Source organism: Bufo gargarizans, chromosome 4 (genome assembly GCF_014858855.1).
Source record: "Bufo gargarizans isolate SCDJY-AF-19 chromosome 4, ASM1485885v1, whole genome shotgun sequence".
Taxonomy (NCBI): Eukaryota; Metazoa; Chordata; class Amphibia; order Anura; family Bufonidae; genus Bufo; species Bufo gargarizans.
Genome location: NC_058083.1, coordinates 5,352,889 through 5,368,628, shown reverse-complemented (window position 1 = coordinate 5,368,628; position 15,740 = coordinate 5,352,889). Strand labels below are relative to the sequence as shown.

Sequence of the window (15,740 nt, the reverse complement as noted above, 5' to 3'; positions counted from 1 at the left end):
AATCCTTTGTTTTATACTTTCTTCCTCGATTCTTTGTGCCGGTTCACATGATGGATTATGCCCCCGCGCAGTCGCCTGATGTCTGCCTCCCATTGTTTTCAATTGGAGGCAGAGCTGCAATTCGCGGGCCGGTGGTTTAAAGCCACTGTGCGGCACTTCTCTGTATGAGGTTGTTACTACGGTCCATGGTCCAGTAGAGGTGAGGTGACGAGAAGGGCGTGTCCTGCCCGTATCACCACGTAGGAAGTGATATATACCGTATACTGCACTTCTTTGGCGAAAACAAAAACCTGCCTGACGAACTTACGCCATTTCCTACGTGATTTTGACACGTTTCTGCCCGTATAGTGCATTTTCTAATGGCGTTTTCTGCACGTCTTACTTAAGTATATAAAAAAAAAAAAAAAAAAAAAAAAGTGTATGTGTGTGTCCCCCCCCCGTCCGTCAGTCATATCACTTCATCTGCAGAGCCGTATGGGGAAAATCTACATACCGTATTTTTCGCCCCCATAAGACGCACTTTTCCCCCCCCCATCAGCAGACTGTGGTGTATCAGCTGGACGGGGGGAGGGAGGCGGGGCTGGTGTCATGCAAATGCAGCGGGGCCGGTGCGGTCACTGTACTCCGGCCCCGCCGCTCACTCACTGCTTTTTTTGCTTAAAGGGGTATTATCCACACGCTATTTCATACTTACCTGCTCCCGGCGCGCTGTCCACTTCCTGGCTCCATCTTGATTGAAGTCTTCTCCCGGCCGCGCGCTGTACTGAACGCACACGCCGAGGCCGCGCATGCGCCCTGGTGACTTCTTCCTGGCAAGTATACTATACTGGCCAGGAAGAAATCACCATAGCGCATGCGCGGCCTCGGCGTGTGCGTTCAGTACAGCGCGCGGCCGGCCGGGAGAAGAGAAGTCGTCTGTGCACACGCGGCCACCGCAATTCCTGAGAAGAGCGGTGGCCGTAACCAGGGGAGATGGAAGACAACAGTCAGGTAAGTATATGTTTATTTTCTTCTAAGGGGTGGGGATTTGTTAATTAAATATATTTAGAAAAATGATCACTGACCACAAATCATTAACAGATTTAACAGTGATCATTAAGATGGGGAAACCCTTTAAACATTTTATAATAATAGCTTTAATTGACGTTCCGATCCCCAGCCCCATCTGTACTACTTACTAAATGTCCTGTAGCAGGCAGGGCGGGCGGCCGACCATAACTCACTGACGTCACGTGCCTGCGCCACCTACTTCATTCATAAAGTAGGCAGCGCAGGCACATCACGTGACGTCAGTGAGTTCCGGCCGCCCGCCCGCCCTGCTCTGCTCTGCCTGCTACAGGACATTTAGTAAGTAGTACAGATGGGGCTGGGGATCGGAACGTCAATTAAAGCTATTATTATAAAATGTTTAGGCAATAAGGAAGTGAGTGAGCGGCGGAGTACTGTGACCCGCACCGGCCTCGCCGCATTTGCATGACACCGGCCCCTCCTCCCTCCCCTCCCACAGGTTTAGCTCCGGTATATTAGGGCATCTGTGGATGCCACTATTATGGGGTGGGGGATATGTGGGTGACACATATATAGCAGTGCCACCCACAGATCCCCCATGACAGTGCGTCATCCACAGATCCCCCATGACAGTGCGTCATCCACAGATCCCCCATGACAGTGCGTCATCCACAGATCCCCCATGACAGTGCGTCATCCACAGATCCCCCATGACAGTGCGTCATCCACAGATCCTCCATAACAGTGTGTCATCCACAGATCCCCCCATGACAGTGCGTCATCCACAGATCCCCCATGACAGTGCGTCATCCACAGATCCCCCATGACAGTGCGTCATCCACAGATCCCCCATGACAGTGCGTCATCCACAGATCCCCCATGACAGTGCGTCATCCACAGATCCTCCATAACAGTGTGTCATCCACAGATCCCCCCATGACAGTGCGTCATCCACAGATCCCCCCATGACAGTGCGTCATCCACAGATCCCCCCATGACAGTGCGTCATCCACAGATCCCCCATGACAGTGCGTCACCCACAGATCCCCCATGACAGTGCGTCACCCACAGATCCCCCATGACAGTGCGTCACCCACAGATCCCCCATGACAGTGCCATCCACAGATCACCCCATAACAGTGCGTCATCCACAGACCACCATTAGTTCAAAACCCACCAAAAGCACACCTTTTGGTTAAAAATATTTTTTTCTTATTTTCCTCCTCAAAAACCTAGGTGCGTCTTATAGGGCGAAAAATACGGTATATAAAGGGCGTATATGTGTATGTTCCGCGATCACTCAAAAACGCAACCATCGATTTCAACGGAACTTGGTATACACATCCCTTGCCTACCTGGAAAGAAATCTTGCGGGGGTCACAGGCTCTCTAGGACGTACCGTTCCTTAGATATTCCCAAAAAATGACCTGCATCAGCCAATACAAGCCTGCAAGTCTTTCTCTTCATATCCCAACTGCCATATATGTGGTCACCGTGGAGGTCACTGTTAAAGGGGTGGGCACTGTGGAGGTCACTGTTAAAGAGGTGGGCACTGTGGAGGTCACTGTTAAAGGGGTGTGCCCCTGAGAAGGTCAATGTCAAGGGAGTGAGGTGCTGTGAAGCTCAAAGTTAAGCAGACGGGCTGCTGTAGACGTCCCATTGTAAGGAGGGGGGGTCAGTGTTAATGAGTGAGGGGCAGTGGAGGTCACTGTTATGGGGGACACTGTCGATATCTTTTAACGACACACAGAAACATTAAATGAAATAGATGAAATATACCTGTGCGCATCTAGTATACTGGTATAAAAAAATATAAAAAAATAAACTAAAAGGGGGGGGGGGGCAATGGTAGAAAAACACCAGACAATGGGGGTCAGCTACCATAACGTTAGACCATCTTTCTGCCGTCGAAAAAAAATCACAAATTTTATCGCAGGTTGTGGCTTGAAGGAAATTTTGTGACTTTTTTAGCTTTTCCAAAAACTGTCTGGGGGTCCAGGCGGGATCTGCGCGGCCCGACTCATCTAACATGTGCGCCAAAAAACTGACGCAGGCGCCACCAGCAATCTACAGCAGCTCCTAACCGGAGTACATAGAGGTTCTGACAGCAGAAGATGTGACAAATTCATTAAAAAGGTGCCCCCCCTCAATAAACGGGTCTTTAGTAAGAGGGGAAAAAACACCAGAAAAAAAAAAAAAAAAACACATTGGCCCAAAAAATGCTACTACTAAAAAACACCTGTCTGTCCTCTTTGATCTTTCCCACAGACTCCCATGTTGCAACTGAAACTGGTGTTTTTTTTTTTAAATAAAAACACTTTAAAAATATAAAAAAGTGAAGAAAAACAAAAAACAAAATAAAAAATGCAAAAAAACTAAACAAAACCAACATAAGCTTGACACCACCCATGTAAGAAATCAAGGGTGGGTCCCGGGAAATGTCCGTCAGTCTGGCATCAACGGGACCCTCTGTGTCCTGGATTATCAGCGGGACGGTCAAAAACAGGACCCTATAAAAATGCTGGATATGGAGGCAGCCACGTGATCCCATCTGGGTGACGCTCCATTAAAAGGGGTTGCGGCAAAAAGTTGCCTTAGTAGTAATACCATTTTCCAATATACTATCCTTTCCAAGATCTCTGCTTGCTGTCACTAGCCTTCATTACTTCCAGAGTTAGAGCCCAGGCCTGACCATCCAGATGTGCTCTCTGATAACTGTGTGTCCCTCACTAAACCAGGTCTGGAAGAAAGTAATGAAGGTTGCTAGTCAATGACGGCAAGCACAGATCTTGGGAACCTGTGAGGATCAAATCAATACAGGAAGTATAGGAAACCTTACACCAGGAGACAGGGGTGGGCTGGGGGGTCTCTATCAGGATTGTCCTATAGGACTGTACAGGAAGAAGCTGATCATTCTCCATGCCCTACCTGTAACATCAATCAGCAAACACAACTCTGCTACTCCAGCTCCTGGGCGTCACCCCCTGTATGAAACGTCCACCAGCAGCGTCCTCCCTTCAGTACAAACACCCGCAATGCTACGGCGGATAGCTCCTGGTAAGTGACGCAGCGTCTCAGCTCCCGTACACACTGATACATAAACCGCGCAGCTCCCGACCCCCAACTCCACTGACTGCAGCCGCCGCGCTCACTGGGCGGGGCCTCCGAGAGGGGAGGAGACGTTTTCTTCTGATTAGCTGGGAAGGGATGACGTAATTGACGCCTGGGATAGTTTGACAGCGGCCAGTGTTTTGGTCACGTGATCAGCCTGGTGAGGTCACGGCGCTTCATGTGTAACTTCTGCAGCTTACTTAACCACTTCCTGACCGCAATAGTTTTACTGTTTACTTGTATGCTATACTTCATGTAAAGGGATATACATTTATAATACTGCCCCAAATTACAAGAATATATCTACTATAATACTGCTCCTATGTACAAGAATATAACTACTATAATACTGCTCCTATGTACAAGAATATAACTACTATAATACTGCTCCTGTGTACAAGAATATAACTACTATAATACTGCTCCTATGTACAAGAATATATCTACTATAATACTGCTCCTATTTACAAGAATATAACTACTATAATACTGCCTCCTATGTACAAGAATATAACTACTATAATACTGCCTCCTATGTACAAGAATATAACTACTATAATACTGCCTCCTATGTGCAAGAATATAACTACTATAATACTGCTCCTATTTACAAGAATATACTACTATAATACTGAATATAACTACTATAATACTGCTCCTATGTACAAGAATATAACTACTATAATACTGCTCCTATGTACAAGAATATAACTACTATAATACTGCTCCTATGTACAAGAATATAACTACTATAATACTGCCTCCTATGTACAAGAATATAACTACTATAATACTGCTCCTATGTACAAGAATATAACTACTATAATACTGCTCCTATGTACAAGAATATAACTACTATAATACTGCTCCTATGTACAAGAATATAACTACTATAATACTGCCTCCTATGTACAAGAATATAACTACTATAATACTGCCTCCTATGTACAAGAATATAACTACTATAATACTGCTCCTATGTACAAGAATATAACTACTATAATACTGCCTCCTATGTACAAGAATATACCTATCTATAATACTGCTCCTATATACAAGAATATAACTACTATAATACTGCTCCTATGTACAAGAATATAACTACTATAATACTGCTCCTATGTACAAGAATATAACTACTATAATACTGCCTCCTATGTAACTAATACTGCTCCTATGTAAAGAATATAACTACTATAATACTGCCTCCTATGTACAAGAATATAACTACTATAATACTGCTCCTATATACAAGAATATAACTACTATAATACTGCTCCTATGTACAAGAATATAACTACTATAATACTGCTCCTATATACAAGAATATATACTACTATAATACTGCTCCTATGTACAAGAATATAACTACTATAATACTGCCTCCTATGTACAAGAATATAACTACTATAATACTGCTCCTATGTACAAGAATATAACTACTATAATACTGCTCCTATATACAAGAATATATCTACTATAATACTGCTCCTATGTACAAGAATATAACTACTATGGGGGCGGAGCCGAGCCACGCTGCTGAATGGCCGCACGAGCTTGAGCTCCTCCAGCATTCCGGCTCATTTGCCCTATATAAGCCTATAATTTGCTTGATTATGGGGAAACCTGGCAAGGAAAAGAACAGAGGAAGCTCAGAGTCTACCCCACAGCGCTCCAGACAGCCTGAGATGGAGAAGTTTCTTAGGAAAACGCCGAGGTTCACAGCGCAGAAAGGCCCTGACATGGCGGCGTCTGTTGCACATGACTCCGATGCAGGAGAATTATCAGATGCAGGCAGCGGCTCCGATACCTCGGTTAGAAGGCCTAGAGATCCACCTCTCTCAGAGCGGACCCTGCGACGGGTCCTTGAATCGGCCCTCTCGCCCCTGAAACAAGATCTGTCTGATATTAAGGACGACATGAAGCATTTGGGACAGAGAGTGGTGGCGCTAGAAGCTACTCAGGAAGCCATTATGACCTACGAAGGTGAAGTGTCGGAGGTACTGGCGTCTCATAAGGCCTTGATAAACGATGCCTTCCTAAAGTTGGAAGATCAAGAAAACCGTAGCCGCCGGCGCAATGTCCGCATCCGCGGCCTACCTGAGTCATTTGCAGCGGAGGCCTTACCGACAGTGGCACGGGAATTGTTCTCCAAACTGCTTGGTCCTGACAGAGCGGCGGGAATCGTGGTGGAACGCATACATAGGGCGCTGCGCCCCAGGCCTAAACCGCAAGAACCGCCACGTGATGTGATATGTGGCTTATTGAGTTATGTTGATACCGCCGCCATCCTTAAAAGTCAAAGAGAAACGGAGGTACTGGAGCACGAAAATACCCCGATCCAGATGTTCCAGGACATTGCACCATCCACTTTGGCCAAGCGGCGCCTATTCAGGCCTCTCCTGGACATACTAAGGAAGACCTCGACCCCATTCCGCTGGCTATACCCTTTTGGGCTGGCGATCTCCAGGAATGGTAAGCAACTTACCGTGCGCTCTCCTGCTGACCTGGAATCTGTCTGGCGATCCCTGGATGTTCCTCCGATGGAAATCCCCTCATGGTTACCGGCAGATCAAGATGGCGCCCTTCCCACACCACCTCGTGTGACCGCCTGGCAAACAGCGTCCGCGGGCAAATCGGATCGTTCGGGCCGCAGCAGGATGGATAGAGCTCCTACCTGATCAGAGGTGTTTGTACGCATTTCATGCTATTGTTTTTACCGCCCCAGGAAAGGAGATGACTGTCGCTCGCCTCCATGTATATGGGTTATTCACGGCGGACTTGTCCTTTCTACGTTCTCTACGTTTTCTACATTTTAGACGTTTTCTATGTTTTAATGTTAAATCTTTTCGGCCTATCTCATGTTTGGGCTTAATGCTCTCTTAAGCTATATATGTGGGTCTGGGCCGCTTTATTGCTGTTACTGGACGCTTCCTTTAGGTCGACGTATTTTGTTCCTCATTGCAGGGTAATGTCCGGATAGATTAAGATGCTGGACGCATTTTTTGTTTTTGGTCTCTTTTGTTTAGACCATAGGTACTTTTCTTGCCCCCTAACCAGTCCAACCCTGTCTTGGCTGGTGATAAGTAAAGTACCAACCCCTTCTCGGACAGGGGCTTTGTCTGAGATAGTCACTTGTCAACTTGACATGTTTAATGTTCTCTTATTAATTTTTTGTTCTTTTCTGTTTCTTCCACCCTCCTTCCCCCCTCCTGCTCATGTCATCTGTCTACCTTTCAGTATTTCCATGGTCGTATTATGCCTTTATTCATCTGAATGTATGCAGTAATGTCCTCTATAGTGGTCGCTTCACTAAATGCACATGGGCTGAACGAGCCATGTAAAAGGTCTCAAATACTATCTCTCCTTCTGAAAGATAAGGTCTCTGTGGCTTTTTTGCAAGAGACCCACTTCAGAACGGGTAAAGTTCCTGGTCTTCCCCCTAAGAAATTTGTCCAGTGGTTTCACAGCACTCATGATTCTGCCAGTAGGGGGGTTAGTATAGCTGTGCATAAATGTCTCCCCTTCAAACACACAGCTATCTCAGCAGACTCCGAGGGCAGGTACATTTTTGTACGGGGTTTATTGGGTGAGTCCCCAGTAACCTTTGCCAATGTGTACGCTCCCAATAAAGGCCAAATTCCATGGCTCGTTCAGACCCTTGCTGTACTGTCCTCCTTCTCGGAGGGGTTACTGGTTTTGGGGGGTGACTTCAACGTCGCCCTGGAGCCTGCGGTGGACACCTCGGCGGGTAGACCCTCTGTTTCTTACAAGCTCTTGAAAAGGCTGAAGATCTCTTTAAGGAAACTTAAAGTATTAGATGTATGGCGGGCCCTGAACCCCAGTGGCCGAGATTATACATTTTACTCACATGCTAAACTTTCTTTCCACAGATTGGATTATATTTTCCTATCTAGTTCGCATATACGTAATGTCTCTGGAGCCCGGATAGGTAATATAACATTATCTGATCATGCCCCTGTTATTGTTAGCCTCTCCCTGTCCGGACCACAGAGAAAGGAGCGCTTATGGCGTCTCAATGACACCCTGATCTCAGATCCAAGTCACGCCGGTAAACTCAAAGCCTCTATATCTGAATTTTTCGCGCTTAATGACACCCCAGATTCACCCCCGTCCCCTTCCATACTATGGGAATCCCATAAGGTAGTCCTGAGGGGGGAACTTATTGCTTTAGGCGCTTTTGTGAAAAAACAAAGGACACAAGTCCTAGATGACTTATTGGCGACCATAGCTCGTCTAGAATCCTCTCATAAGGAGTCGCGAGCTATAAGCACCCTAGCGGAGCTAACTGAAGCCAGAGCAAAATTAAAGAATTTACTGAATGTTACCTCTGCAAAGCTAGTTCTACGTTCCCGTTTCAAGGCTTATGCTCACGGGGATAGAGGAAACAGACTGATGTCGGCAATTGCCAAGAAGCAGCTTTCTGACTCCTTTGTTTCCTCTATTAAAGACCCTAAAGGCAGAATACATAAATCCACTCCAGAAGTTGCCAAGGCATTTAGCGCCTTTTATGAGGCCTTATATAATTTACCACCCCCTGATGGGACTACACCTGGTGACTTATCTGAGGCTACCGACAAATTTTTGCACTCTCTAGACCTTCCCTCCATACCCTCATCTAAAGCGTCTCTCCTGACTAAGCCCATTTCTGATTCAGAGGTCCGCAAGGTACTGATGTCTATTCCGTCAGGTAAAAGTCCTGGCCCTGATGGATTTTCCATTGTATATTACAAATCTTTTCAAGATGTTTTAATCCCACGTTTCAGGAATTTGTGCAACTATCTTCTGACAGGGGGTGCTCTTGCTCCTCATTCCTTAATGGCGCACATTACTGTTCTCCATAAGGAAAACAAGGATCCAACTTGCTGCAGTAATTATAGGCCAATATCGTTGCTTAATAATGATGTGAAGTGGTGGGCGAAGATTCTGGCTTCCAGGCTTCAAGATATTCTCCCTGACATTATACATGAGGAACAAGTGGGCTTTGTCCGTGGCAGACAGGGGTCGGAAAATACAGTGCGGCTTTTACATCTTGTGAACTGGGCCAAGAGATCCTCTAAACCTTTGGTCCTGGTAAGCACAGATGCAGAGAAGGCCTTCGACAGGGTCAGCTGGCTCTTTATGTCGCGGACCCTGGCGAAGTTTGGCCTCCCGGACCAGTTTATTAGTGCTGTTAACACCCTATATTCGGCCCCCTCTGCCAGGGTCAAAGTCAATGGAGCATTATCCCCACCATTTCGCATCACCAACGGGACGAGACAGGGGTGCCCCCTTTCCCCGGCGCTTTTTGTGCTGGTGATGGAAACCCTTCTGTGTAAAATCAGATCAGACCCTGTTATTAAGGGCCTTCAGGTGGGCTCACAAACCCATGTTACTGCAGCATTTGCGGATGACCTACTGGTTATGGCCTCCAACCCTGCGGAAGCCTTGCCCAAATTGTTGACTACCTTTGAGGATTTTGGGTTTGTATCCAATTTTAAAATAAATTATGGGAAGTCTATGGTACTAAACATCTCTTGTCCCCAATCTGTAGTCAATAATCTTAAACACACCACCCCATTTACCTGGGCCTCCAGAGACTTTACGTTCTTGGGAACACATATTTCGGCCAACATTCAGGATCTAGCATCCCTTAACTACGCCCCACTCCTGCAAGGGATTCGCACCCAGTTACAGAATCTGAAACTCCCTTTTGTTTCATGGATAGGGAGAAAGAATTATCTGAAAACTTTCATCCTCCCCAAATTCCTTTACTTGCTGCAAGCCATTCCTATATGGTTGCCGAACTCATACTTTTCAGAGGTCCGCCGAGTGTTCACGCGCTTTCTCTGGAATGGCAGGTCACCACGTATAGCCTACTCTGTCCTTACAAGGGATAGGAAGTTTGGAGGCTTTGGGATGCCTGATGTAAAGTCATACTACACAGCTGTTCAGTTATGTAGATGTGTAGTTGCCTTGACCCGCAAATCTAACTCCCTTTGCTCACGTCTCGAATCTGTACTGCTCACCAACCAAGATCAGCTTACTCTATGGGGTGTTAGGCCCTTCTCAGCCAACCACTACGCCTCCTCCCCGGTGTGGAAAGGTATGCTAGTAGAATGGTCTAAAATGGTCCGAACCAAGCAGTTTACCTTCCCCAATCCGTATATGCCTCTCAAATTGCTGCAGAGCTATATTCACCCTTCTGTGCTAAACCCCTCTGGGATTTGGTCTAGGCTCGCTGACTTATCCCTGCGGGATGTCCTTCTCCCAGATGGCAGTTTACAATGGGATTTAATAATGGACCGTCCCGAAATTAAGACAGCTTCCTTTTTCCATTTGGCAGATTTTAAAAGGGATATCAAGTCCTGCGTTAGACCCCTTGTTGGCAACAGCTCCCCTTCTTGGCTCGAGAAGAGGGTCTTAGCTCCTAAACTTCCCTCTAGACCACTGTCCCTGATGTACAAGGAATTGCTTTCCTCCTTACCTCCGGAGTTGGCTTATGTGACTTCATGGGAACGAGAGCTTTCGGTGACCCTAACGGATCCGGAGAGGGCCTTTGTTCTGGCTCACTCTCATGGTTTTAGTCGTTGTGTGAGAGTTCAGGAGAATTCATTTAAACTACTAAGTAGATGGTATAAGACTCCTGAATTCTTACACAAACTTAACCCTGAGGTTTCTGAAATGTGCTGGAGGTGTGGCATAGAAATTGGCTCATTATCACACATCTGGTGGCTATGCCATAAGATCCAACCGTTCTGGAAATTGATAGAATCAGTGATTAATAGTGTTTGCAAAACCAGAGTCGTCCTGGACGCCAAACTTATCTTACTGTGGTGCCCGAATGATACGCTCACCCCCGCCAAGAATAACCTCCCTACAATGCTGATTACAGCTGCTAGGGTACTGGTCCCCTTTTTGTGGAAAACTGATTCTCCTCCAGATCTCAATATGTGGACGGATAAAGTAGATCAAATCTACCGCTTTGAAGAATTGGCGCATTGGGAAACAAACTCACGCCACTGCTTCCTGAAACTATGGTCCCAGTGGAAATCACACAGGAATTTCACATGATAGAGCAGGAATCCTCCCCTTCCCTGGTTCTCTTCACCTTCCTATCCTTGTGTCCCCCCCCCTTTTTTCCCTTTTTTCTCTTTTCTTTTCTTTAAATGTTTATTTCTGATGCAGATGATAATCGCTGGAAATGTTTACATATGACTTGTATGATGGATAACTATTGTGACTTTTAATGTTATGATTCTGCCGTCATGTGTGGGCATGAAGCCTTGTTTTCTTACCACAATAAAAAGAAATATGGTTAAGAATATAACTACTATAATACTGCTCCTATGTACAAGAATATAACTACTATAATACTGCCTCCTATGTACAAGAATATAACTACTATAATACTGCTCCTATGTACAAGAATATAACTACTATAATACTGCTCCTATGTACAAGAATATACCTACTATAATACTGCTCCTATGTACAAGTATATAACTACTATAATACTGCCCCCAATGTGCAAGAATATAACTACTATAATACTGCTTCTATGTACAAGAATATAACTACTATAATACTGCTCCTATGTACAAGAATATAACTACTATAATACTGCTCCTATGTACAAGAATATAACTACTATAATACTGCTCCTATGTACAAGAATATAACTAAATGATTTTCCTATTTCATGACGTAAAGTCATAGTTTTATTAAAGACACGGAGGCGAGTATTGCTATCTCCTTCTTTACTTTCCACCAATAGCAGCAAAGAAGAAATTTACATAATCATAACAATAAAGGACCCTCCCCTGACAGATCCTATAATAAGCAGTGTCCTCTTCAGTAACTTCCTCTTTCTTTGTATCCATGACACCAACCGCATAACCGTAACTGGAACCGAAACCGGAAACTGGAACTGGACCCGAGAACGATAAACAAACTGGTCCATCACACTGTAGAATTCAAGCCAACATGGCTAACACCTCCGGAAACCGGGGACAACGCAGAAGTCCATACGCCGTGGAACCTTCAACCTGAAACAGAGCAAATAATATAGCCAGTGTAAGAGGCAGGCAGAAACTGAGCAAGATCGACCCTGGAAACGGTCGTACATTATAAGGTCGCTGAAAACAGAACCATAAACAGTCATTAATACAATTATACGTAATAAATAACCATAAACGACAATGTAAACAGTCCAATAATAATAACACCACAAAAGGGCGGGCAGGAAAAACCCAGGGCGGGCAATACTCGCCTCCGTGTCTTTAATAAAACTATGACTTTACGTCATGGAATAGGAAAATCATTTAGTTTTACAGCAAGACACGGAGGCTCATATTGCAAGTTCAAAGCTGATCAATAATAGAAGAAAACACATGAGGTGGCGGCCGAAAATAAAATTCTCTAAACGTCGTGGCCCTAGACCAGTCAGCCAAACGCAAAATGTCCTCCAAACGAGCCCCCGAAACAGCCAGGGCAGTGGCAGCCGCGCCCCTGGCCGAATGAGCGGTAAAGACCGCCGTATCAATCCCCGAAAGGGACATGACCCACTTCATCCAACGCGCCAAAGTGGGACTAGTCACCGGGCCAAAAGGATGGCGAATAGAGAGGAACAACTGTGGAACGTCCGCAGAGCGGTGAGCCCGAGTGCGCAACTCATATTCCCGCAAGCAGGCCACAGGACAAAGCGCCGGGGAAGACGGGAAACAGGGATAAGACACAGACCGAATATTGGTCTTGGTGCGCCGCGTAATGTGAAATGTGATGCCCTCGGGAGTAAAGGATCTCGCATCATGATCCAGAGCCCTGACATCGGAAACCCTCTTACAGGAAATGAGGCAAAAGAGGGTCAGCAACTTGGCCGACAGCTGACGGAGGGAAAGAGCCGCGTTTTCAGGCCACGCAGAGAAGAAAGAAAGGACCAGGGAAACGTCCCACGTAGTGGTGAAGCGTGGCCGAGGAGGCCGAGCCAAGCGTGAGCCACGCAGAAGGCGTGACACCGAAGGGTGTTGACCCGCCGGAACACCATCAAAACCCTGATGAGTAGAAGAGATCGCTGAACGGAACAAATTAATGGTCCGATAAGCTTTTCCTGCCTCAAAAGAGACGTAAGGAATTGTAATAAATGGGTCACAGGCGCCGAAATGGGATCCAGGTCCCGTTCCAGGCACCAGCTAACCCAAGATCCCTAAGCTGCCCGGTAAGACTTTCTGGTGCCGGGAGCCCAAGCGTTGTCCAGGAGGCGTCTAGTTGCCTCCGAAATTCCCTCGACCTCTCCGGGAGTCCTGAGAGTCGGCACGCAAGAAGTTGAAGGGATCCGTCGCCCAGCAGGGGGTGTGGAGCACCCAGAGGGTCCTGGAGGAGATCCGTCCGATCCGGAAGGAGAAGAGGTGCATCCACTAGGAGTTCCAGGAGGATCGGGTACCAGGCTTGAGACCCCCAGAAGGGGATCACCACCACCAACTCTGCATGCTGACGACGAGTCTGTAGCAACATCCTCGGGATCATGGCAAAAGGTGGAAACGCGTAATGTAGAGCTGATGACCAGTCCTGGAGAAACGCATCCACCGCCTCCGGATCCGGGCGCCAGCTGAAGAACCTGGGCAGGTGAGTATTGAGCCGGGACGCAAAGAGGTCTATGGCACAAGGACCCCAGGCGTCCGAGATCACGGAGAACATCTCCGGTGCGAGCCTCCAATCGCTGCCGTCCGTGAAGCATCTGGAACTCCGATCCGCTCGGTAGTTGTGTAGACCCGGAAGGTACTCCGCCTGTACCATGATGTCCCTGGAAAGACAGTAGGACCAGAACTCTTTCGCCAGTCGGGCCAAGGTAGCCGATTGGGTGCCGCCCAGGTGATTGACAGAGCGGACCGCCGACACATTGTCCATGCGTAGACGGATGCACGCATGTGCGATGTCCTTGGTAAAACTCCGGATGGCAAAGGAGCCCGCCAGAAGTTCCAGAGCGTTGATGTGGAATTGGGTCTCGTCCTCCGACCATCGACCCCCTGTGGAAACACCCTCGCAGTGGGCACCCCAGCCTTGGAGACTCGAGTCCGACTCCACCGTGAATTCTGGTTGAAATCCGAAGATCGCTCTGCCGTTCTAGGCTCCAAAGTTGCATATCCACCAACAGAGTTCCTCCCGAGCCTCTTGATCCAGAACCACCGGGTCCGCGAACGAGGCCCCAGCACGAAGGTGGGCGATCTTCAGGCGTTGTAGAGCCCGATAATGGAGAGGAGCGGGGAACACCGCCTGGATAGAGGAGGCCAACAGGCCAATGATGCGAGCCAGGTGGCGTAAGGATAGGGAGGTAGCTGAGAGAGCATGTCTCAACTCCTTGCGTATCGTCCGCAATTTCTCTGATGGAAGACTGAGAGATTCCGCGACAGAGTCCACCGTGAAGCCTAGGAACTCCATCCGTCGAGACGGCGTGAGGCAGGACTTCTCGGGGTTCAGCAGAAAGCCAAGAGCCGTAAGGAGGTTCGAGGTCCACTGAAGGTGTTGAAGCAGCGTCGACTGACATTGATGCATAATGAGGATGTCGTCTAGATAGATGACTAGACGCACCCCCCGACTCCGTAGCCAGGCCATGACTGGGCGCAGAAGTTTGGTAAAGCACCAAGGCGCTGAAGAAAGGCCGAATGGAAGGCAAGTGAAGCGCCACACTTCGCCCCTCCACAGGAAGCGCAGGAGATCCCTGGACGTGGAGGCAATTGGGACCGTCAGATAGGCATCTTTGAGGTCCAGCTTCACCATCCAGTCCCCCGGAACCAGCAAGTCCCGAAGGAGGTGAATTTCCTCCATCTTGAAGTGGCGATAGCGCACCACTGCGTTAAGGGCATGGAGATTTATCACCGGACGCATTTGTCCGCCCTTTTTCTGTACCAGAAAAATGTTGCTGAGTACACCCTCCGGAGTAGGAGGGGCCCTTTCTATGGCCCTTTTTTGAAAAAGGGAATACAGTTCTGAGTCCACGAGTTCCCTGTCTGGTCGCGCCAGAGGAAGTGGAGGGGGTGAAGGGATAAGATGTGGTCAGCACCCATGGGTCTGATGTAATTCCGGACCAAACGTGGGAACAAAGACGGAGTCTGCCCCCGACACAAAGATCCAAAGAAGTCCCCACAGGGGAAAGACTTACCGTAGGATTTTCGGAAAGACGGATTCCCTCGAACGGACCTCGATCGCCATTGGCCGCCTCTGGCCGGGAAGAATGGAGGAGGGTTCCTCTGTTCCTGAAAGGGCTGACTTTGCGAAAAGGAGCCTCTGCCCCAGCTACGGGCCTGAAACGTGGAACGGCCGGACAGGCGGCCCCTACTACTGCCGGCCCTGGTGGAGACCCGTCCCTGGAACACCCTACGCATGGAGGACCAGGCCTTGTCTAGTGCCGTAAATGCCCCCACATATCTGCCGAGGTCCTTGATAAAGGAGTCCCCAAACAGTAGGCCATTAGCGTCCTTTCCTGCCTCGGTAAGTGCCAGGTTAACCAGTTTCGGGTCAATTTTGAACAGTATGGCTTTACGCCGTTCAATGGCCAGGGACGAGTTAGAGCTGCCCGCGATACAGATGGCTCTCTGTATCCATCCAGAAAGCTCCTCCGTTAT

At 47.6% G+C, this 15,740-nt stretch overlaps 1 protein-coding gene across 2 annotated transcripts in view; it reads right to left on the bottom strand.

The window, feature by feature from the left end:
- The window catches only part of LOC122934132 (bis(5'-adenosyl)-triphosphatase enpp4-like), a 42,744-nt gene that overhangs the window by 21,855 nt on the left and 5,149 nt on the right, over window positions 1–15,740 (bottom strand). The window contains exon 1 of one of the 2 annotated variants that reach the window (XM_044289344.1): window positions 3,937–4,020. The exons of the other annotated variant lie outside the window; for it this stretch is intronic. Coding sequence (XP_044145279.1) covers window positions 3,937–3,945 — 9 coding nt within the window. The 5' untranslated portion in view covers window positions 3,946–4,020. Of the gene's footprint in view, window positions 1–3,936; window positions 4,021–15,740 lie in introns of those variants that run through there. 2 annotated transcript variants of the gene reach the window in all.